A 21794-nucleotide genomic window follows, 5' to 3' on the forward strand; every position below is an offset into this window, starting at 1 on the left:
GGCTGCAGGAGGTTTGGTGTGGCAGGCATGGCTTGGAGGGCGGGTGACCAGATGTCCCTTTGTGCCAGGATGGAGCAGATCATGGGGACATCTCATTGAAGGATTTTTCTGTGACTGTAGGAGAGCAGATGTGGATCTGAAGCAGGACCTGTGGGGACAGTCTGTGTGACTGCAGCTGGCAGTGCTCATGGCCAGGTGCAGCTGGGGGGTTGGAAGTGGGCTCTTTAGAGACAGCGCAAGCTCGCTTCCTTGTGAACCAGCCATGGGTGCGAGCCATAGAGCTACTTAAAATGTTCTAGGAGCCATGTTAAAAAAAGTAAAGAGGAACAAGTGAAATCAATGTTAATAATATACTTCATTTAGTTCTCTGTCTCAAATATCGTCCGCATATGATCAATATAACAATTTCCAATGAGAAATCATACATTCTTCTTTGTATAACTCTGAGACCCTGTGTAGTTTACACTTAGGGCTGGACTCAGTGTAGGCTCATCACATTTCTCGTGCTCATTGCCTATGGCCGCTGTGGGACAGTGCGGTCCCAGAGTCCCCCCAGGGTTTTTGGGGCTCAGCCTCCACGCAGGGTGCCAGGCCACAGGGCACCTGGTCTCTGCAGGCCCATTTGCCCCGAGTCCCACTGTTCCTGGCCCGGTTCCTGTCTCCTGGCCATGTGTGAGCCTCAGGTGTTCTCCCTCCTCAGCTGGGCCTGCCCCGAGACACACGGGCACCAGGCGGAGTTCAAGGCTTCACTTGCAGTTCCTGTGCCCGGGTCTGTCCAAGCTGATGTGCTTGGAGCCCTGCTCCTGCACAAGCTTCCCCAGGACGTGGGCCTCCCTTCCTGCCTCGGGCAGGCCTGGAGTCGTCTCCGCAGCTCTTGAGGCCCTGTTTGTCCGAGGAGGCGGTGCATAGACTTTAGGACCCCAGTTGGGGCTCTCACAGTCCAGATCCCCACCTGGGCCCTGCCCCTCACATGCCCTTGGGCCCCGTCCTTTGTCCCCCATGCCTCAGTTTTGTGTGTCAGGATTGTCCTCATGGTCCGTCTTATGTTAACCCTGTGAATGGAACCCTGTGAGTACCTTCCTTTGTGTAGATCAAAAGCAGCTGAATATCGGCAGTTTCGTGTCTCAGCCTAAGATATTGGCACCATCTTTGGCAAGGATGCTAGAAGGTCATGTAGGGTGAAAATTCTCAGCAGCCAGTGTGAGGATGAACGAGTTGCTCCCTTGTTCCCACCCCTTGTTTAGAGAAGTTGGGGGAGAGGGCGTACCCCGTGTAGGCCTGTCCCCACCTGAGCCTGCTATGGGCTGTCTAGAGACGGCTGTTGAGCTCCTGCACTTGCCCTAACCTGCCGCGGTGTTGACTTCTCAGCCCAGGACCCCGGCATCTCCCCCAGCCAGAGTCTGTGTGCGGAAAGTTCCAGAGGCCTCACCGCAGGCTCCCTGTCAGAGAGTGGAGTGGGACCCGTGGAAGCGTGCTGCCTGGTGATCCTGGCTGCAGAGAGCAAGGTGAGCAGAGTTGGGAACTAAGACCCAGGCCCCATCCACACCTGGCCCAGGCCATCACCGTCACCTGGCCCAGGCCTTGCCCACAACCTGTCCAGCTCTGCCCATACCCCACAGCCTTCCCAGGCACCACTCACAATCTGGCCAGGCTTTTTCCATATCTTGGCCCAGCCCTACCCACACCCAACCCATGCCCTGCCTGCAGCCTGTCCAGGCCCGTCTCACATCCTGACCCAGCGCTGCCAACAGCAGCCCCAGCCCCACCTACATCCTGACCCAGGCTTCGCCCCTAGTCCCACTCCATCTGGTGCCTCCCCCTGTGCTGGTTGGTTCCTTCTCCTCTTGGTGGGCCTTGTCCCTCTCTCCCCCGTGCTGATGGGGGCAGTGGTCTCCTCCACCCCAAGCTGTGCCCTGTCAGAAGATTCCTAGGAGTGGCAAGTTGGGGTTGGGGCCCCCTCAGGCACCTACGTGCTGCCAGCCTCTGGGAGCCCTTAGATATCCTTCTGTTTAGTTTCCACATCCGAAAGACAGTGGTGGTGCCGCCCCTCCTTAGGTCGCCTCTCGTCAGCTTCCCTCCTCCTCAGCTGTGCCCGCGTTTCAGCAGCAGTTCTTCCTCATGGGGCCACCTCCCTGGCCTGCCCCACTGGAAGCCCCTCCAGACATTGCCTCGTGTCCTGGGGCCAGAACCGCCCCAGATGGGGCCCTGGTTTAACAGCACACATGTGAAGCATTTTGCAGTGTTGGGAATGCTGTCCATGTGAGCTGCCACAAATGCTGGTTCCCTCCCTGCCCCGTTTCCTGAGGCTAGAACAGGAGTGGTGAGAGGGTGTTGGCCGGCCAGGGCAGTGTGAAGAGGAGGGCTGGTAGCTGACACGTCTGCAGGCCACACCTGGCCGCCCCGGGTCTGGAGAGCGTCCTCGCCGTGGGCTGGCATCCCTGTGGCCCCACTGGGCAACAGGAGGCAGAGGGCACTCAGTCCTGGTGTTCACTGAGCATCTGAGGTGGCAGGTGCCCGGAAGCCACCCAGGAAGGCGCAGCTTTGTCCCCTCCATGGCAGGTCGCCGCCGAAGAGCTGTGCTCCCTGCTGGGCCAAGTCTTCCAGATTGTGTACACGGAGTCCACCATCGACTTTCTGGACAGAGCCATATTTGATGGAGCCTCAACACCCACCCACCACCTGTCCCTTCACAGTGGTACGTGGTGAGAGGGCGGGCAGCAGGGCCCCAGCTTCCCTCCCCCAGTCCTGCAGAAATGCCCCCCAGGCAGCATCCGTGTGCAGTGCCTTTGCTCCCTGTCCTGGGGGTTCAAGCCAATGCCCTTTGTTTCCAGACTGCACGTTCATGTTACTCTGCAGGTTTAGTCAAGGCCATCCTCTTACACCAGCCTGGTGGCTTCCAGCATAACTTTGGGAGCCCGGAACACTTTTTCTGGAACTACATGTGGCTAAAGTCACTTCACCTAACTCAGAACAGAGGGCCAGGAGGGGCTTCCAGCACTGGGGCTGAGCGTGGGTGTGAGGAGCCTCCCTTCCAGAACGCCCAGACCTCACTGCGCTTGGTGGGTGTGAGGACTCCTTCCAGAACGCAGACTGCCTGGGAGCAGGGTGGTGGGTGGGAGGAAGTGAAGGAGCCCTGAAGACTGTGTGGCGTGACCAGCATCCGGGAGCCACCACCTCCGCATGGATATCTGGAGCATTTTCAGGAATCTGTTAGCGCACACAACACATTTCCTTTACACACAGCCCACTTGAGCTAAATATTCTACACACCAAGAGTATCTGTCTTAAATATGTGATTTATTGAGGACTCATGGCTTCTGTAAGTAGAAAGACACTGGAGACAGTACAGCTGTAGCTTCCAGTATCGTCTGTCTGTGGAGATAAGTCCCAGCCCTGCGTCCTCCCCAGTGGTTCACACATCTCAGCGAAGAGGGACAAAGCCAGGAGAACCCTCCTTTGTGTGTTTATGAAGCTGGGGGCTCTTTGAGGAAGGACCCATCCCAGGGCTGGTTGTCCGCTGCCTGCCTTTCCTGCTGCTGGTGCTGAAGCTGCACACGGCCCCGCAGAAACGGCCCAGCAAGGCAGGCGGTCTGTCCCCATATGCTGGGCGGGGGTTGAGGCCCAGAGGCCAGCGACTTCTCTCCAGTAAGTAGCAGGTGGTTGGTTTATCAAGCCGTATGTAAACATCCAATTTCAGTGTGATTGGTTTGCCCTTGTGCATTAAAATTCCCAATAGGGTCTTTTTTTTGCTGAATCTTTTGCTAAAAAGTGCATAAATTATAAATGTATAGTTGCATGAGTTTTCACAAAGTAAGATGTAAGTGATCAGGGCTTCTTGAGTGGCCTTCCTCCCTGCCAGCCTCCACTCCACATGGGCGGCGGCGTGCCTCTCTCCTCAAGTCTCCCTGTGGGATCTGCACACATACACACGCACCTGTCACCCATGCACACGTACGAACAGGCACACCTCAGAGATCGCTGTTGCATTCCAGACCACCGCAAGAAAGCGAGTATCGCAATAAAATGAGTTGCATGAGTTTTTCAGTTTTTCCCAGTGCACCTAAAAGTTATGTTTACACTATACCATAGTCTGTGAAGTGTGCAATAGCATTATGTCTAAAAAACAATGTACGTACTTTAGTTAAAAAGTACTTCATTGCTAAGAAATGCTCACTGTCGTCTGAGCCTTCAGCGAGCCGTAATCTTTTTACTGATGGAGGCTCTTGGAAAAAACGCAGTGTCTGCGAAGGGCAGTGAAGTGAGGCATGCCTTATCACACATGTGTGCACATCTGTACACACCACACATGCACACCCATTCCGTGCACATGTACACGCTCACACTCTCACACCCACGTGCACGCACACGCATCTTGTGCTGGTTTATGCCTCAGGGCCTTTCTTACTGAGTCTCTTTGCTCCTGCTGCTGTGAGATCACCAAAACTTAGGAGCTTAGAAGCTTAAACACAGATCTAGTCTCTCATGTTTTGTAGGCCAGAGTCCAGAGCGGGTCTCACTGGCTAAAATCAGGGTGCTGGCCAGGCTGCCTTCCTTCTTCGGCTCGGGGAGAAGCTGGCTCCTGCCTTTTCTAGCTTTGGGAGCCCTTCCTGCATCTTCACAGCCGGCAGAGGAAAATCTCTGACCTCCTGTTGTCACAGCTCTGTCTGCCCCTCTGCCCCTCCTCCACTTTGAAGGGCCCGGTGGTCACACCAAGCCCACCCACACAGCCCAGGACATTCTCCCTGTGTTTGGTCAGCTACAGAGCAGCCTCCACCCCCATCGCCATGTCACCCACACATTCATAGGTCCTGGGATTTGGACGTGGACCATTGCCCTTGCCCACCACTTTTATTTCTTCCCACTGCCAGAAACGTCCCTTGTTCTTCCTCAGCCTCTGCCACACCGTGTCACCACCACTGTCACAGCTCGGCTTGCTGTCTAGAACGGTGCTCCGATGTCCCGCACGGTCTGTGTCATACAGACGTTACGTCATCTGTCCAGGGTTTCCCGAGTAGCTGCTGTGTACCAGGCCCTTGCTGGGCTGAGGGTCTCGGGCATCCCGAGGCCTCGTCTCTGTCCTTGGGGAGCAGCTGTCTGCGTGTGGAGCTCGGCTGGGTCCAGGATGGGGGTCAGACCTACCAGCTCTGATTGTGGCTCTGCCCTCACAGCTGTGACGTGGGGCACAACTTCTCTGATTCACATCCTCATCTAAAAGCAGGGCAGTGATGAGACCTGCCAGAGTCAGAGAAGATGAGGTAACACAGCTCCTAGGATTCTGCCAGATGTGGAGCTGACACCTACAAATGGTGCTTTTCTTTTTCTTGGCCATTGGGGAGCCTCCTCCAGCTCTGCCACTTGGCACATCCTCTGAGACCAGAGCATCACCCCTCCAGCCCAGACCTGCAGCAGGTGGTGCATCTCACAAGAGCCCAGGAGGAGCGGGTGCAGGTGCGGCCTGAGGTGCACCCCAGGTGCCCAGCCGGCTCTGCCCACAAAGGCCCCAGGAGCCCTGCCGCCAGGGCTCTGCATCTCCCATTTGGAGCTCGGCCGCTGGACTCAGTGCTCTCTCTCACGTAACTGGAAGCATCTGTTTTCTGCGCTTTCTGTACAGATGACTCTTCCACCAAGGTGGACATGAAGGAGTCTTATGAGACAGAAGCCAGCACTTTGTGAGTACTGGGCCCTGGCTTTCAGCAATGCCAGCATGTCAGCCTGGCCCCCCTCCCCTGTCAGGCTCCCTCCATTCTCCCTTGCTGGCCACCCTCCCCTCCCGCTGTTGGGCCCCATTCCTCTTGCTGGGCCCCCTCCCCTTCATCAGCCCCTCAACCCCTCCCCCCGAGTCCAGCCTTCATAGGCTTTCCAGCTCGCAGGCTCCCCAAGGTTGCGCTACCGGTGAGCTCGTCGATCTGTGAGAGCGTGCTAGGCTCCATGTCGCTGATCCCCTCGTGTCTTCCTCTGTCCCACTCCCTGTGCCCCTCCCTCCACCTTCTCCAGACCCTCGCCCCATGCCCGGGCAAGCTGACCTCCCTTTCCCGTCACCTGCCCTGACTCCCACCGCGGGGCACCCCTGGCACTAACTGGGTGCTTGCAGGGTGTCGTGGGTGCAGGTACGGGGCAGGGGTCGAGGAGCTGCCTGCCCATGGCTCGCGTCCTTGCAGCTCCTTCCCTGAGTGTGCGCACGCAGGCGGCGTCTCGCCCTTGTCCTTCTGCATGCAGACGGCACCCCATGCCAAGACGGTGAGCGAGAGCGAGCTGAGCGCCACGGCCGCCGAGCTGCTGCAGGACTACATGCTCACGGTACCCTGCCCACTGCGGGCGCCTTAGTCGTAGAAGTTCCTGAAGGAGGCGAGGGGGGGGAGGAGGAGGAGGAATGGGGAGGAGGGTGAGCGAGGGTACCTTGCTTATGTCTCCATCCTCTTCGCCAGGCATCACTGCCTTTCCTGCTGGGACAGTCATTGGGGAGCACTTGGGTTGGTGTGGGGGCTGCTCTGGCCACTGGGGCTTGACCACAGGTCTGTCCCTGGGTCTCAGATGGTGAACGGTGGCAGAGGGACTGGATGCTCCCTGGAAGGGCTGGATGGGGCGTCTCATTGTTCAGCTGACTTTCCCTCTGTCCCCTGACCTCATGTGGTCTTGCCCTTGAAAATTCAGTCTCCTGGCCCACACGTGTCCCCCAGATGGTGTGGGCATTGCTCTGGGCCCAAGGACACCAGTAAACAGACCCCTGGCAGTGGTGCAGCCGCGCTCCCTCTGCCCTGCTCCTGGTGAGATTAGGGCAGACGGCATGGGCTCTTCTTGGGTCCCTGCGACCCTCTGCGCAGGTGTAGGGGCCTTGACCTGTGGCACTCTTCTTCCTCCGGTCACCGGGTCCTGTCTGGTGTCCCACTCTCTCTCTGTAGCTGCGCACCAAGCTGTCCTCGCAGGAGATCCAGCAGTTCGCTGCACTGCTTCACGAATACCGTGACGGGGCCTCGGTGCATGAGTTCTGCATCAACCTGCGGCAGCTCTACGGGGACAGCCGCAAGTTCCTGCTGCTGGGTGAGTCCTGGGATGGACGGGCACCTGAATTGCGGGCCGGGGCTCTGATAGGAAAGGGGGTTCCAGCCATTAAGGCCCAAGTGATTCTGGCCAGAGGGCTCTTCCCAGTGCCTGGCAGGAGCTCGTCCTCTGGGGAGCAGCAGAGGGCCCCACAGAAGCTAGACTGAGAAGCCAGGAGCTGTGCACTGGCCACATGAGGGCTAAGGGGGCTCTTCAAAGGAGGTGGTGCTTGAGCTGGTTTTGATGGATGAGTAGAAGAAGAGAACGTGGCATTTCTCAGTGGAAGGACCAGCTTTTGCTGAGGCGGTGAGGCCCCAAGAGCTCAGTATGTTGGGCCAGCATGGCAGGCGGGGTGGTCAGGGCCTGCCGCCCATAGCTGGGATGTGGCACTGGACGTCTGCCCACACCCACGAGGACAGGGGCAGGGCTGTGCCTTCCCTCTGCTGACTCCAGAGAACATGGCTGGTTGAAGGTGGCTGGTGGAGGCTCCTGGGTCCTGGGCTCCTCCTGCAATAATCCAAGCAGGGTGTGTTGTACCCGCACTGGCTGCCACCTGAGGGCTCTGCTCGCAGGGGGATAAAGGGCTAAAGGCTGGACCTGCTGCCTCCAGTGAGCTCTTGACGACTTCATGGCCTCCCTGGGGTCAGTCGCCCAGCCAGGGCTTAGATCCAAGGGCCTTGACCCCCAGCTCATAGTGTTCCTTTCAGTCTTGTTCTCACATAGGAGGGTGCCTCTTGTACGGAAATGGGTGGTCCTCCAGAGGTGGAAGCGCAGCTGGGCGGTGGGGGCCTATTGCTCCGAGCTCCACCTCCCCTCACCTTGGAAACTTGTGAACTGGGACTTCTGCGAGGACTGGTGGGAGTGAGGGTAGACATGGGGCGGGGTCCTCTGGGTCATGGATGTGCTTCCTGTGGGTCAGGCGAGTGGTGTGTCTGCAGGTCTGCGGCCCTTCATCCCTGAGAAGGACAGCCAGCACTTCGAGAATTTCCTGGAGACCATCGGGGTGAAGGATGGCCGAGGTATCATCACGGACAGCTTTGGCAGGTACCGGCGGGCCATGAGCTCCACCTCCACCTCCAATGGGAACAGGGCCGCAGGCAGCTCTGATGACCAGTCTGTGCCCTCAGAGGGGGACGAGTGGGACCGCATGATCTCAGACATCAGCAACGACATCGAGGCACTGGGCTGCAGCATGGACCAGGACTCTGCCTGACGACGCCGGGAGGGACCCCGCGCATCTGCCCTTCCTGTGCCGGGGCTGGGGCCAGCCGAAGGGCCCCAGGCACAGGTGGCCCTTTACTGTGAAGAACGCGCCCCAGTGAGGGGGCAGAAGGCTGCACCCTGCCGCCTGCCTGCGGCCCCACTTTGGGAGGGGCTCCCTCGGCCAGACCTCGGACAGCTGTCGATTTTGCACATGACGTTCCTATTGAAATTCCCAGAGACCTTAAAAGAAGTTTACTGCAATGTGAATAACTTACCTCTGGTGGCCAGTGTGTTTCTGACCCAGTGGGGTGAGAGCGGCGGCCTTTGCTCTGGCCTCTGTCCCAGGCCTGCATGCCCGGGGCTGGGTACGGTGGTCTGGGGGCCAGGCTGCCCTTTGGCTCTGGCCCCTGCAGGGAGCTGGGCCGGGCTCAGTGGCAGGGGAGGCCACGGGGAGGACGTGATGTGGGCTTTTGCTTTGTGGACATGGGGTGCAGGAGTCTTGGGGACATGTGGTTGTGAGTGGCAGGCAATGGCTATTGGGACCCAGGCACTGGGCTCTCCAAGGGGCGCTGGCTCTGTTCTAGCCTCACCCAAGTTCCCAGGTCTCACCTGCCATTGCGGTGGTTTCCAGAGCAAACCCTGTACACCTCCCACCCCACCAGAAGTGCCATCCGCATCCTGAAAGCGTGTTATCTTGGAGCCTGGGTCCCATTTCCAGGGGGCCCTCCTCAATCCCCTGGGCTCGGCTCCTCCTGTGCCCTTGAGACATGGGGAGGTAATGGGGATGACCGCAGGGCAGGGGCCTCAGTTTGGGAGCTGGGCCTGGAGATTGCAGTGTGCAGGCGCGGGCAGGCCCAGCTCTGGGACTCCCTCCTCACCTGGAAGGTGCCTTCATCCTGCAGACCCCCTCCCAGTTTCCTGTACAAGCTCTGGCTGAGCTGGGGGGGCGTCTGGCCCCAGGGAGGGAGGGTAGAGCCCTGGTCTCATGTGTGGGACCAGGCAAGGGTCTGCAGTCCCTCAGGCTCCCTCCTGCAGAGGGGCAGGGCAGGACAGGAGGAAGAACCTCAGACTGCTCTGGCCAGGATGTCTGAGAGCTGTTCACGAGCAGCCCAGGCCGGGCAGAGCTAAGGGAGACACTTGGTAGATACTGTCTCTAGACACGTGTGCAAATCGATCTGCCCTGGAAGCATTTGGGACAGCGAAAGACAGCCACAGCCCAGGGCTGGCCCCTCTAGAGCCCAGCCTGTGCCTGAGCAGTGGGACCTGTAGTGGGATTGCATGAGCCTTCTGTGCAGATGGTCAGGACTGCTCCTGCCCCTTCAGGGGCCCCCACCCACATGTGGGCCCCCACTACAGTCCCTCACCCTGTCCTGGGACATGGCCCCCACTCTCTGGGTCTCTAGACTTTGGAGAAAAGAGGACATAGGCCGGAGTGAGGGGCCAGGAACTTTGAGGATTAACCACTGGCCCCCTGAGCAAATGCGGTTTTCCTGCAGCTTCTCCAGTGCAGGTGCCCTTGTGGAAACTTCTAGGGTCTCCTACATCTGGGGACATCCACCTGGAAACTCCAGTCCCAAGGCCCATGCATTGAGTCACAGACAGGTGACCAGACTGCCTGCAGTCTCTAGGCAAATCAGGCACCCCAGGACATAAGGGGAGGACCACCACCCTTTGGGAACACAGTAGAGGGCCCCCACCCTCGGGGGACAAAAGAGAAGGATGACCACCCTCTGGGACATGCGGGGAGAATCACCACCCTCTGGGGATGGGGAAGGAGGACCACCACTCTGTGGGGACATGGGGGAAAGACCATCACCCTTGGGGACATGGAGGCGGGGACCAGCACCCTCTGGGGACATAGGGGAAAGACCACCACCCTCTGGGGATATGGGGGGGGGACCACTGTCCTCTGGGGATATGTGGGGGAGGACCACCACCCTCTGGGGACATAGGGGAAAGACCACCACCCTCTGGGGATATAGGGGGGGACCACTGCCCTCTGGGGATATGGGGGGGGAGGACCACTGCCCTCTGGGGATATGTGGGGGAGGACCACCACCCTCTGGGGATATGGGGCGAGGACCACCACCCTCTGGGGATATGAGGGGAGGACCACCACTCTGGGGACACGGGGAGAGGGCCAGCACCTTCTGGGGACACGAGGGGAGGACCACCACACTCTAGAACCTTCTGGGGACACGGTGGGGAGGGCCATGACTCTGGGGACATGTGGGAAGGACCACCACCCTCTGAAGATGTGGGGGTTGGACCACCACACTCCTTGGGTTCTGTGTAGCCTCTGGAAATGTCTTCACGCCGCCTCAAATCCTGCTCAGCCAGAGCCTGTGCTTGGGGAGCAGTTGGAGCAGGAACAGAGAAACAATGAGGGAAGACTCATTTATTGAGCAGCAGAGCTGAGGGGCAGGGATGGAGTTGGGTCACTGGTCAGCGGCTACATTGTCAGCTCCTGCAGGAAATGTAGAAAGAGAGGGTCACATGGGAGAGGCCCCAGCAGAGCCAGCCAGGGTGTCTGCGAAGGGGCCTAGTCACTCACCATGATGGCGTTTACGATATCGCTCTGGTTGTCCCTCAGGGCCCGCACAGCCTTGGCCCTCGACACATTGGCCTGCGCCATCACCAGCTCAATGTCCCGCAGCTCCAGCCCCGCCTCGTCCACCTGGAGGGCGGCAAGCAGGAGCTGCTGGAGCTGCCCCCCCCCCCCGACACCCCAGGCAGAGTCTCTGAGGGCCCACCCCCCCACCCCCGACCCTGTGGACCTCCCCTAGACCCCCACAGGCAGTGCTCCCCCAGACCGTACAGGCAGAACTCCCCTAGGCCAAGTCCCCCCAAGCAGAGCCTCCCCGCCTGCATGCCTGAGGCAGGGCCCAGCATCCCTGGGCCTCACCTCCTCCTCCTCCTCGTCCCCTTCTTCCTCCTCGCATGGCCTCACATGCGGCCCGGGTGCAGACTCAGGGACCAGGGCAGAGGGCTCCGCGGGCACCTTGAACTTCTCGGCGGCGGCTCTGTGCACTTGCTGGGACAGGTCCTCAATCTGTAGCACAGGGCACAGCTGTCAGCCAAGTCCACACCCCCAGCCCCTGCCCGTGCCCGCGGCCAGTCGAACCTTGGCCTCTCCGAAGACCACGTAGGTGTCCGAGGCCGGGCTCTTGAAGACGTCGGGCTTGGCGATGACGAAAAGGATGTTTTTGGACTTCTGGATGGTGATCCTGGTGACCCCCTGGATCTGCCGCAAGCCCAGCTTGGACATTGCCTGGGGGCACAAGGGGCTCAGACCTGGGTGTCAGCCCCAGGGGTCCCAGTGGGGGGTGGGGGGAAAGGAGCAGGCCCAGGGGCAAGCAGCACACTGCTAGGGGATGAGCGCTCTGCCAACTCCTGGGGACCATCTCTGGATGTAAGCAGACTTCTTTGGACCTTGGGCAGCACTCCATGGGACTCCTCATGGGACCCCTACAGTCGTCTCTGGGACCCCAGGCAGCCCCCCCCTTGTGTACAGTAGGGCATTGGACTCAGGCTGAGAGGGCCACCTCAACTGACATGCAGGCCCCAGCTGTTTCACAAGGTGTTCACTACTGAATTCCCCAAGGACCCCCACTGGTAGGATTCATTAGCCATGGGGTGAGAGGGGTCCCCTTGTGCAGCCAGGCCCCCAGCCCACCTTTCGGGCCTTCTTCTCACTGCGACTCTGCTTGGCTTTGGCGACGGTCTCCTCGCTGCCACTGCCTGCTGCAGCCTGGGGAAGGGTGGGGTCTGAGCATCCGAGGGTGGGTGTGGAGCCTTCCCAGGGGCGCACCCTCCCCCCTGGGCCAGGCACCTGGGCTGGGCACTGCGCACTCTGCGGTCCTGAGAAGTTCTCCTCCAGCTCGGCTGATGACTCCCCGTGGCTGTCTGAGTGCTGGCCTGAGCCCGGTGCTCGTGGTGAGTCTGGGGACAGGAGAGGTGTGAGGACAGCTCTGCACCATGGAGCAGGAACCCCTCTGGCCCACCCCACTGCCTCTGGTCCTGCTGCTCAGGACAGCGCTCCAGCCCGGGGTCCCCCTCACCTTCCTCCAGGCTGTCCTGGTCGTCCTGATGCTCAGTAGCTGGGAGCCCTCGAGGGCCGGCTGGGCTCCAGGGCCCAGAGCCAGGAGGCACTTGGCAGGGGGGTGAGAGCTGTGAGGCCAGGTCTTTGGCATGGCTGCCCCTCTTGGAGGCTGCCTTGGGGCTGAGAAGGGGGGCGTGGGGCGGGAGGGTGACTCGCTGTCCGGCCCCCGGGAGGTTTGTGGTTCCTGAGAAGGCAGCCACCGCCCGCTGGGCTCCTGCCTTGGGGGATGGGAGGCTTGGAGAGCCCGGGGGCTCCTCACCCTCCATTGAGTCTTCCCGGGGGCCCTGACAAGGGCAGGGGCCAGGGAGCGCCATGGGAGGCGGGGCTGCCTCCACGAGGACACCAGCAGCAGAGGGCTCAGAGCCCAGGATACTGTCCTGGGGCGCCCTGGGCAGGCCCCCCGTGGGGCTTTCTAGGGACTGTGGTGGGAAGGGGCCGGGGATTCTGGGTGCTGCCTGGGCCCGCTGGCTACTGCCCAGGCTCAGAACAGGCTCTGGCTGCCAGGAGGGAGGTGGGGATGTGGGGGCAGGCTCTTTGGGGTAGCCCTCACCCAGCCTGGGCACAGCCCTCAATGGAGGCTCTGCACAGGAGCCCAGCCAGGCCTCTGAGGCCACAGCCCCTGGAAGCCGGGGCTCCGGGGTGGCCCTTCCCTCCTCCACTGGGCTTGGGGGCTGTGCCTGGCTGACCTCGGGGCAGGCAGCAGGACACCCCTCTGGGCTGCTGCTCCTGGGAGCCTTCCCGGCACCCTGCGGCCTTGGCTTAAGGCCTCCACTCCACTGGTTCTTGGCCCCCTGGGCCTCCTTTGGCAGCAAGTGGGGCTCAGCTCCACCACCAGTGTGCACGCCGGCATCAGGACAGGCTCTCCACTCGGGCACCAACACATCCTCAGCTACTTCCTTTCCACTGGAGGCACGCTCAGGGGTGTCCAGGGCCTCCGTGGCAGGCTCGGGGGTGTCCAGAGTCTCCGTGTCAGGCTCAGGGGTGTCCAGGCCCTTCGTGGGAGGCTCAGGGGTGTCCGGGGCCTCCGTGGCAGGCTCAGTCGTGTCCAGGGCCTCCGTGTCGGGCTCTGGGGTGTCCAGGGCCTTCGTGGCAGGCTCGGGGGTGTCCAGGGTCTCCATGTCGGGCTCAGGGGTGTCCAGGGCCTCCGTGTCGGGCTCAGGGGTGTCCAGGGCCTTTGTGGCAGGCTCGGGGGTGTCCAGGGTCTCCATGTCGGGCTCAGGGGTGTCCAGGGCCTCCGTGTCGGGCTCAGGGGTGTCCAGGGCCTTCGTGGCATGCTCGGGGGTGTCCAGGGTCTCCATGTCAGGCTCAGGGGTGTCCAGGGCCTCCGTGTCGGGCTCAGGGGTGTCCAGGGCCTTCGTGGCAGGTTCAGGGGTGTCCAGGGCCTTCGTGTCAGGCTCAGGGGTGTCCAGGGTCTCCATGTCAGGCTCAGGGGTGTCCAGGGCCTCCGTGTCGGGCTCAGGGGTGTCCAGGGCCTTCGTGGCAGGTTCAGGGGTGTCCAGGGCCTTCGTGTCAGGCTCAGGGGTGTCCAGGGTCTCCATGTCAGGCTCAGGGGTGTCCAGGGCCTCCGTGTCGGGCTCAGGGGTGTCCAGGGCCTTCGTGGCAGGTTCAGGGGTGTCCAGGGCCTTCGTGTCAGGCTCAGGGGTGTCCAGGGTCTCCGTGTCGGGCTCAGGGGTGTCCAGGGCCTTTGTGGCAGGCTCGGGGGTGTCCAGGGTCTCCGTGTCAGGCTCAGGGGTGTCCAGGGCCTTTGTGGCAGGCTCAGGGATGTCCAGGGCCTCCGTGTCGGGCTCAGGGGTGTCCAGAGCCTCCATGTCAGGCTTAGGGGTCTCCAGGGCCTCCGTGGCAGGTTTGGGGGTGTCCCCGGCCTCTGTGTCAGGCTCGGGGATGTCCCTGGCTTCCATGGCAGGGGTGTCCATGGCAGGCTCGGGGGTCTCCAAGTCCTCTGTGTCAGGTTCAGGGGTGTCCCTGGCTTCTGTGATAGGCTTGGGAGTGTGCAGGCCCTCCGTGTCAGGTTTGGGGGTGTCCGGTCCCTCTGTGTCAGGCTCAGGGGTGTCCAGGGCCTCCGTCTCAGGCAGGGGCGTTGCCAGGGCCTCCATGTCAGGCTCAGGGGAGTCCAGGGCCTCCATGTCAGGCTCAGGGGTGTCCAGGATGTCCACGTCAGGCTTGGGGGTGTCCAGGGCCTCCATTTCAGGCTCGGGGGTGCCCAGGATGTCCACATCAGACTCGGGGGTGTCCGGGCCCTCCATGGCAGACTTGGGGGTGCCCAGAGCCTCCATGTTATGGTCAGGGGTGTCCAGGGCCTCCGTGGCAGGCTCAGAGGTGTCCAGGGCCTCCATGTCAGGCTTGGGGGTGTCCGGGCCCTTCATGGCAGACTTGGGGATGCCCAGGGCCTCCATGTCAGGCTCAGGGTTGTCCAGGCCCTCCGTGGCAGACTTGGGGGTTCCCAGGGCCTCCATGTCAGGCTTGGGGGTGTCCAGAGCCTCCGAGTCAGGCTCAGGGGTATCCCAACTCTCCATGGCAGACCTGGGCATGGCCAGGCCCTCCTTGTCATGCTTAGGGGTGTCCAGGCCCTCTGTAGCAGATTTGGGGGTGTCCAGGGCCTCTGTGGCAGGCTTGGGCGTGTCCAGGGCCTCCATGGCAGATTTGGGGGTATCCAGGGTCTCCGTGTCAGGCTCAGGGGTGTCCAGGGCCTCTATAGCAGATTTGGGGGTGTCCAGGGCCTCTGTGTCAGGCTCGGGGGTGTCCAGGGCCTCCATAGCAGATTTGGGGGTGTCCAGGGCCTCTGTGTCAGGCTCAGGGGTGTCCAGGGCCTCCGTGGCAGGTTCAGAGGTGTCCAGGGCCTCGGTCTCAGGCATGGGTGTGTCCGAGCTCTCTGTGGCAGACTTGGGGGTGCTCAGGGCCTCCGTGTCACGCTCTGGGATGTCCAGGCCCTTTGAGGCAGGCTCAGGGGTTCCAAGGGCCTCTATGTCAGGCTCAGGGATGTCCAGGCCCTCTGTGTCATGCTCAGGGGTATCCAGACTCTCTGTGTCATGCTCAGGGGTGTCCAGACGCTCTGAGGCAGGCTTGGGGGTACCCAGGGCTTCCTCATCATGCTCAGGGGTGCCCAGGACTTCCTTGTCATGTTCTGGGGTGTCCAGGCCCTCTGAGGCAGGCTCGGGGGTGTCCAGGACCTCCTTGTCATGCTTGGGGGTGTCCAGGCCCTCTGAGGCAGGCTCGGGGGTGTCCAGGACCTCCTTGTCATGCTTGGGGGTGTCCAGGCCCTCTGAGGCAGGCTTGGGGGTACCCAGGGCTTCCTCATCATGCTCAGGGGTGCCCAGGACTTCCTTGTCATGTTCGGGGGTGTCCAGGCCCTCTGAGGCAGGCTCGGGGGTGTCCAGGACCTCCTTGTCATGCTTGGGGGTGTCCAGGCCCTCTGAGGCAGGCTCGGGGGTGTTCAGGACCTCCTTGTCATGCTTGGGGGTGTCCAGGCCCTCTGAGGCAGGCTTGGGGGTGTCCAGGACCTCCTTGTCACACTCAGGGCTGTCCAGGCCCTCTGAGGCAGGCTTGGGGGTACCCAGGGCCTCCTTATTGTGCTCAGGGGTGCCCAGGACTTCCCTGTCATGTTCGGGGGTGTCCAAGGCCTCTGAGGCAGGCTTGGGGGTGCCCAGGACCTCCTTGTCACACTCAGGGCTGTCCAGGCCCTCTGAGGCAGGCTCAGGGGTGTCCAGGACCTCCTTGTCATGTTCGGGGGTGTCCAGACCCTCTGAGGCAGGCTTGGGAGTACCCAGGGCCTCCTTATCATGCTCATGGGTGCCCAGAACGTCCTTGTCATGTTCAGGGGTGTCCAGGCCCTCTGAGGCAGGCTCGGGGGTGTCCAGGACCTCCTTGTCATGTTCGGGGGTGTCCAGACCCTCTGAGGCAGGCTTGGGGGTACCCAGGGCCTCCTTATCATGCTCATGGGTGCCCAGGACTTCCCTGTCATGTTCAGCGGTGTCCAGGCCCTCTGAGGCAGGCTCAGGGGTGTCCCGGACCTCCTTGTCATGTTCGGGGCTGTCCAGACCCTCTGAGGCAGGCCCTGGAGTGTCCAGGACCTCCTTGTCATGCTTGGGGGTGTCCAGGCCTTCTGAGGCAGGCCTGGGGGTGTCCAGGACCTCCTTGTCATGCTTGGGGCTGTCCAGGCCCTCTGAGGCAGGCTCAGGGGTGTCCAGGACCTCCTTGTCATGTTCAGTGGTGTCCAGGTGCTCTGAGACAGGCTCGGGGGTACCCAGGACCTCCTTGTCATGCTCGGGGGTGTCCAGGCCTTCTGAGGCAGGCTTGGGGGTACCCAGGACCTCCTTGTCATGCTCGGGGGTGTCCAGGGCCTCTGAGGCAGGCCCGGGGGTGTCCAGGACCTCCTTGTCATGCTCCGGGCTGTCCAGGCCTTCTGAGGCAGGCTTGGGGGTGCCCAGGACCTCCTTGTCATGCTTGGGGGTGTCCAGGCCCTCTGAGGCAGATTTGGAGATGTCTGGGGCTTCTGTGTCAGGCTCAGCAGGGTCTGGGGCCTCTGTGGCAGGACTGAGGCAGCCCGCATCTTCCTGTGAGGCCCAGGGTATTTCAGCATCTGCAGCTTGCTCTGGGCTGCCCTGTTGGGCCTGGTCCAAGGCTGGAGGCTCTGGGCCTCCAGTGTGGCCTGCGTCCCTATCGTCAGGAGCTGGCCTCAGTCTCAAGGCCTTGTCTCCTTCCCGCCGGGCCGAGGTTGCCATGGGCTCAGTACCTGGGAGGCAGCTTGCATCTGTCTGCAGGGCCTGATAGCTGGCCGCAGCAGCAGGCCCCTGGCCTGAGGGGAGGCCTGCATCCTGCAGGGGCAGGGGTGTGGCCAGATCCACTTCTCCAGGCTGTGGCTCAGGGCTGGCTGCAGCAGCAGGCCCCTGGCCCGCTTCCTCCTTCAAATCCTGCGGAGAGTCTGGGCTTGGCAGGAAACCCGCCACGCCCTGTGCAGTCCGAGGCTCCAGGCCTAAGGTGGCATCGTCTCCCTCCTGCAGGGGCTGAGGTGTGGCTGTGGCGACAGGCCCTGGTCCTGCAGTGGAATCTGCCTCTTTCCCCAGGGCCTGAGGGGTCAGCCCGGTGAGGCCAGGGCCTTCCTGTGGGGCGTGCGGGGCCACAGCCGCAGTGGATGCCTGGCCTAAAGCGGGCTCCGCCCCAGCTATTTCAGCAGCAGTTTCCTGGCTCTCAGTGGCATGGCTGGCCTCTCCCTCCAAGACCCCAGGAGCGCACTCCGGGCCCCAGGACAGGGCCTCGTCAGGGCTGTTCTGGAGCAGAGCGGTGGGCTGGGCGTGGGGCTCTCCGCTGTACAGCCTCTCGTCATCTGCCCCTGTGTAGGAAGCCGAGTCGGGGTCAGAGGAGGCCGCCGAGGTGTCGTCTCGGAAGGCAAAGGCCTCATCCATGCCCTCAGTAATGGAGAGGTCAGACAGCGACTGCAGGGAGGAGGCAAAAGTGCTGTCGTCCTCGCCCTCCCCGGCCAGGTCCCCTCCAGGGGCAGGGGCCTCCTCCTCCTGTTCCCCCTCCTGTTCTTCCTCTTGTTCCGCCTCCTCTCCCTCGGGGGGCAGCGGCGTCACCTCTACTGCCTCCACCTCGAAGATCAGGCTGCCCCGGAAGGGCAGGAGGGCGGCGGGGATCATTGGGTCGTTGGCCAGGAAGTCCAGCTCGAAGAAGTGGCCCTCCTGGCCCCAGGAAGAGCTGCTGTCTGCCGAGAGGCTGGACTCTGAGGACAGGGAGCCCGGGGGCCCAGCAGGGGGCAGCTCCTGCTCGTCCGCCATGGACCCCAGCTGGGAGAAGCCCCAGCCCGAGGGGATGTCCAGCCCCTCAGCCGGGGACAGCAGGCTCAGGGAGCAGGATGGGGACGAGGCCCAGCTGTCCCCATCCGCTGTGATGTAGGAGCCTGAGGGCGAGGCCGGTGGTGAGGCAGGTGGCGAGGCAGGTGGTGAGCCCCCTGGCTCAGCCTGGGCATCCCGGGCGTCCCTGCAGGGCCCAGCGCTGCTCCTGGGGAGCAGGGCAGAGGCTGTCTCGGTGGGGGTGGAGGGAGGTGTGAAGTAGGAGTCAGGGTCCAGAGCAGGGAAAGGCACAGGAGGGTCACCCTGAGAACACAACTCGGGGGGTGGGTTCAGGCTGGCGTGCCCACCCTCCCAGTCCCTGAGCTCTGGCAGGGCTGCCCTGGACGGTGGGAGTGCGCGGTGCGTCTCCTCGCCCATCACAATCCGGGGCTCCAGGGTGGCTAGGAGAGGACCCTCGGCAGGTCGAACCTCGGGGGGCCCTGGGCTGGGGCCGCCTTCCGTGGGGACTGCCCAGGCTGAGGGGGTGCCCGGTCCTGCATCCCAGCTGGCTCCCTCTGGTGGGGGCCTGGCTCCTGGCTTGTTGGGCAGGAACGTGAGGGCCAGGGCACTGGGCCCGGGGGTCAGGGCACAGTGCTCCAGCTGGTCCCCTCTCGGGGTGGTGGCCGCAGCTGCATCGCAGGACAGATCTGTGGAGAGAGGAGGGTGTGAGGAGGGCAGCATCCTCACTGAGAAGCGGCCCCCAGGCCACAGCCGTCCCTCCCTCAGCCCAGAGCTGAGCACAGGGCTGGGGCCCCGGGGGTGTTGGCTGAAAAGGGAGAGCAGGAGAGGGAGAGGGGATTGCTGTGTCTGGGTAAAATTTCCAAGCTCTCTGACCACCATGAGCAGCGTGGGGTCACAATGCGTGGGGTGTGGCTGTGGGCACAAAGGGGCGCCCTGGCTTTTCTCCGAGATGCTCCATAAAGATGAAACTAGCATCTGTCTCCTCGGACACTGGCTTGCTGCCTCCCTGCAATTAATCTGTGCCGCAGCCTCTGCTGAGCTTGGCAGGGCAGGCCCTCTCATGACCTCCCAGGTCAGAAGGGCCTCAGGGGGCGGGGGCAGGGGCCTGCATTGCTCAGCTCTGGAACATTCCAGGTCTCATGCCTGCTGTGAAGTGGGAGTCCCGCCTCTCTGCCTCATCCCTCTGCTCTTGCTGCCTCCACCTGAGGCCAATTGTCAGGGTCTTACCGGGCTCTGCCCGACTCCTACTCCCAGAGCTGGCACAGGGAGGATGGGAAGCAGGTCCTCAGGCAGGGCGTCCCACTGAGGCTGAGCTGGAGCATTAGGCCATGGGGCGGTGCTGGCAGTGACGATGGCCATCCCATGGAACTCAGAGGGGGCCCTGCCCTGCCCTGTATTCAGCTGTGGTGGGCCCGTGGGCTCTAGAGGCTGCAGGAGGACCTGGCCGAGTCTCTCCACGGTGGCAGCCGCCCCGTGGTGCTGGCAGGGCTTGTTCCTTCTGTCAGGAACATGTGAGTGGGTCCCACGGCTGTGCACAGGGGCTGCTCAGGCTCCAGGGGCATTCTCTGGGGGATTCCTGCTCTACCATGCTCACCCATGACCGCTCACAAGTGCAACACCTCCTGTGCCTCAGCTTTCTGTCTGCAAAGTAGAGTATCTGCCAGGATTAGAGGTGAAGCTTGCGAAGGGGTGGCCTCTCCCCAGGCAGCAGCAGCAGCAGAGCCCCAGGCCCTTGGGCCACACCGCTAGGGTGCCGGGGTGGCCAGGAGGTCCTGAGAAGGGGGTCCTTTGGTTCCACTGGGGTGTGATGGACACTCAGCTCCTGGAGGTGGGTGTGGCAGGCAGGGCTGGGTGCTAGAGACTGGGATCTTGGCACTGAGCCTGGAGTGGCACCCCTGCCCACTGGCATTGGATTCCAGAGCCCCGGGGCAGAGGGAGGGTGGACATGGGCCAAGGGGGCAGTGGAAGGGAAGCCAAAGGTCAAAGGTTTGTATGACTCATTCAAGGTCACCAAGCAGTCCCAGCAGAGCCAGCCCCAGTCTGGGGAGTCCCAGCCCCCACCCTCTTTACTGGACCCCAGAGGCAGGCCAGCCCCCTGGCCCCAGTACTGGTTCCATCTGCAGGTGACTTCTCACCCACAGCAAGGTGCCCTTGGCCCTCCTGAAGCCACACATGGCTGACCTGGCTGGTCAGGCCATCCTGCCTGGTCTTCCAGACCCCTCAGCCTCCACTGACACTTGCTGACCTGGCCTCTCCAAGGACGCGGGTCTGCCCTCGGGGGCCACTGTTCCCAGGCCATGCTCCCCCAGGGCCTCGGGCCTCCCAGATCCACAGGCTGCCCCTGTGGCTTCCTCAGCCTCCAGGGCTGGGCCTGCTCCTCCCGGGCTGGGCCAGTCGCCCATGCTGAGGCAGCCCTCAGACAGCTGGGGGGCCGGCGCCCTGCGCTCCGTGTGTCCTCAGAGGCTGAGGTGCAGTTGAGAACCCGCCGCCTCCGGTCCAGAGCCCCCCAGGCCCGCCCGGCCCAAAGCTCTGCGCGGACAATGGGGCGCGGCGGCCCAGCGGGCGGGCCGCGGCCGGAGCGCACGGAGCGCAAGGAGCCCGGGGCGCTCGCAGGCCTCCCGGCTCCGGGACAACATCCCCGCTCCACCCTGCCCTTCCCCGCAGCGCTGAGTGGGGACCGGGGAGGGGCGGTCGGGGTTCGGGTGAAGGGGGTTCAGGGCGCCGAAAGGACCCGGGAGGGGACGGAGAGAACAGGCACGGAGAGGGGACAGGCAGGCAGAAGGAGCAGGGCGGCGGGGACGCACGCAGGCGGGAGAGCGCTGCAGCCTCACCTGTGCGGGGACCCGGGCCGCCCGCCTCAGGCAGCAGCAGCTCGGCGCGAGCAGCCTCCCCAGGCATGGCCTGGCCGTGCGCCCGTCCCTCCGTCCCGGGTCCGTCTGTGAGTCCGTCCCGCGGAGCCTGCGCGGCCACCGCCCCTCGGCCAGGGGGTGGAGGGGGTCAGTGGGTGACGTCAGCGCCGCCCCGCCCGCAGGGCGCCCCGAGTGAGCGTGCGCGGGCGCGCCAGGCACTGCGGAGCGCGGGGGGCGGGGGCCTCCCCCCGACCCGGCTGCGCCCTCCTCCCGCGGCGCGCGGCCCCGCCTTTCCCGCAGCATCCCCTCTTTAACTGGAAAGGGGTTCGGGGCCAGTCGGAGGCTGGGCCGACCCAGGGCGGCATCACGCCTTAGCTGGGTCGGAGAAAGGCGGAGAGTCGGCACAACTCGGGGTGCGGGGGCTGTTGAGTGGTTGAAGGTTCTAGAGGGCAGGGGCGCTTTGGGGGAGGCGGCGGTGCAGTGCTTCTGCCCGGCCGCCCGGACCCCAGCTGCCCCGGCGCAGGGTCCACGCCCAGCCTGGCGCCTCCATCCGAGAGGTGAGCTGGCGCCGCAGCTCCGCACTGATTGGCTGGTCCTCGCACGTCGGTCTCTGTGGCAACCGCCTCCCGGCTCCATGACAACCGGAGCCGGCTGGCGGGAGCGTATTGGGTAGGCAGCCCCAGCGAAGCTCTGGGCAGGCGGGTCCCTGGGGCTCCCCGCAGCTCGGGGCTGCCCCACCCTCAGCTCTCGGGTACTGGAAGGACGGTGAAAAACAGACCTTCCTCCATTCTTGGCAGCCGCCCCTGCCACACCCCC

At 63.0% G+C, this 21794-nt stretch overlaps 2 protein-coding genes across 7 annotated transcripts in view; one reads left to right on the forward strand and one right to left on the reverse strand.

Moving 5' to 3' along the window:
* CCM2 (CCM2 scaffold protein) overlaps window positions 1-8515 on the forward strand; it is a 50330-nt gene extending 41815 nt beyond the window's left edge. For 4 of the 5 annotated variants that reach the window (XM_070265562.1, XM_070265563.1, XM_023639027.2 and 1 more), the window contains 6 exons: window positions 1369-1505; window positions 2560-2695; window positions 5612-5669; window positions 6159-6297; window positions 6900-7038; window positions 7977-8515. In XM_070265562.1, the coding sequence (XP_070121663.1) occupies window positions 1369-1505; window positions 2560-2695; window positions 5612-5669; window positions 6159-6297; window positions 6900-7038; window positions 7977-8251 (884 nt within the window). In that variant the 3' untranslated portion in view covers window positions 8252-8515. Of the gene's footprint in view, window positions 1-1368; window positions 1506-2559; window positions 2696-5611; window positions 5670-6158; window positions 6298-6899; window positions 7039-7957 lie in introns of all 5 variants that reach the window. The other variant, XM_023639030.2, reaches the window with a different exon arrangement.
* A 2109-nt stretch (window positions 8516-10624) lies between these two features.
* Window positions 10625-21205, reverse strand: NACAD (NAC alpha domain containing). 2 transcript variants are annotated; one of them, XM_070264381.1, is made up of 9 exons: window positions 20961-21147; window positions 13576-18815; window positions 12303-13485; window positions 12074-12183; window positions 11918-11992; window positions 11366-11512; window positions 11147-11293; window positions 10796-10918; window positions 10625-10708 (listed from the first exon to the last, which is right to left on the reverse strand). In XM_070264381.1, the coding sequence occupies exons 1-9, from the start codon at window positions 21025-21027 to the stop codon at window positions 10694-10696; spliced, it is 7107 nt and encodes a 2368-aa protein (XP_070120482.1). In that variant the 5' UTR covers window positions 21028-21147; the 3' UTR covers window positions 10625-10693. The 2 variants fall into 2 exon arrangements, with proteins under 2 accessions (XP_070120482.1, XP_023494792.1); XM_023639024.2 differs by having other exon boundaries at window positions 12303-18815; window positions 20961-21205.
* Window positions 21206-21794: the final 589 nt, after the last annotated feature.

Source organism: Equus caballus, chromosome 4 (genome assembly GCF_041296265.1).
Source record: "Equus caballus isolate H_3958 breed thoroughbred chromosome 4, TB-T2T, whole genome shotgun sequence".
Taxonomy (NCBI): domain Eukaryota; kingdom Metazoa; phylum Chordata; class Mammalia; order Perissodactyla; family Equidae; genus Equus; species Equus caballus.

Excerpts from the sequence above, each read along its gene's own strand:
- NACAD (XM_023639024.2), bottom strand. The coding sequence starts at position 21,027 with ATGCCTGGGGAGGCTGCTCGCGCCGAGCTGCTGCTGCCTGAGGCGGGC. Across the intron at positions 18,816-20,960 it reads CGGCCCGGGTCCCCGCACAG|ATCTGTCCTGCGATGCAGCT; the intron begins GTGAGGCTGCAG and ends CTCTCTCCACAG. Across the intron at positions 11,513-11,917 it reads GTGAGAAGAAGGCCCGAAAG|GCAATGTCCAAGCTGGGCTT; the intron begins GTGGGCTGGGGG and ends TTGTGCCCCCAG.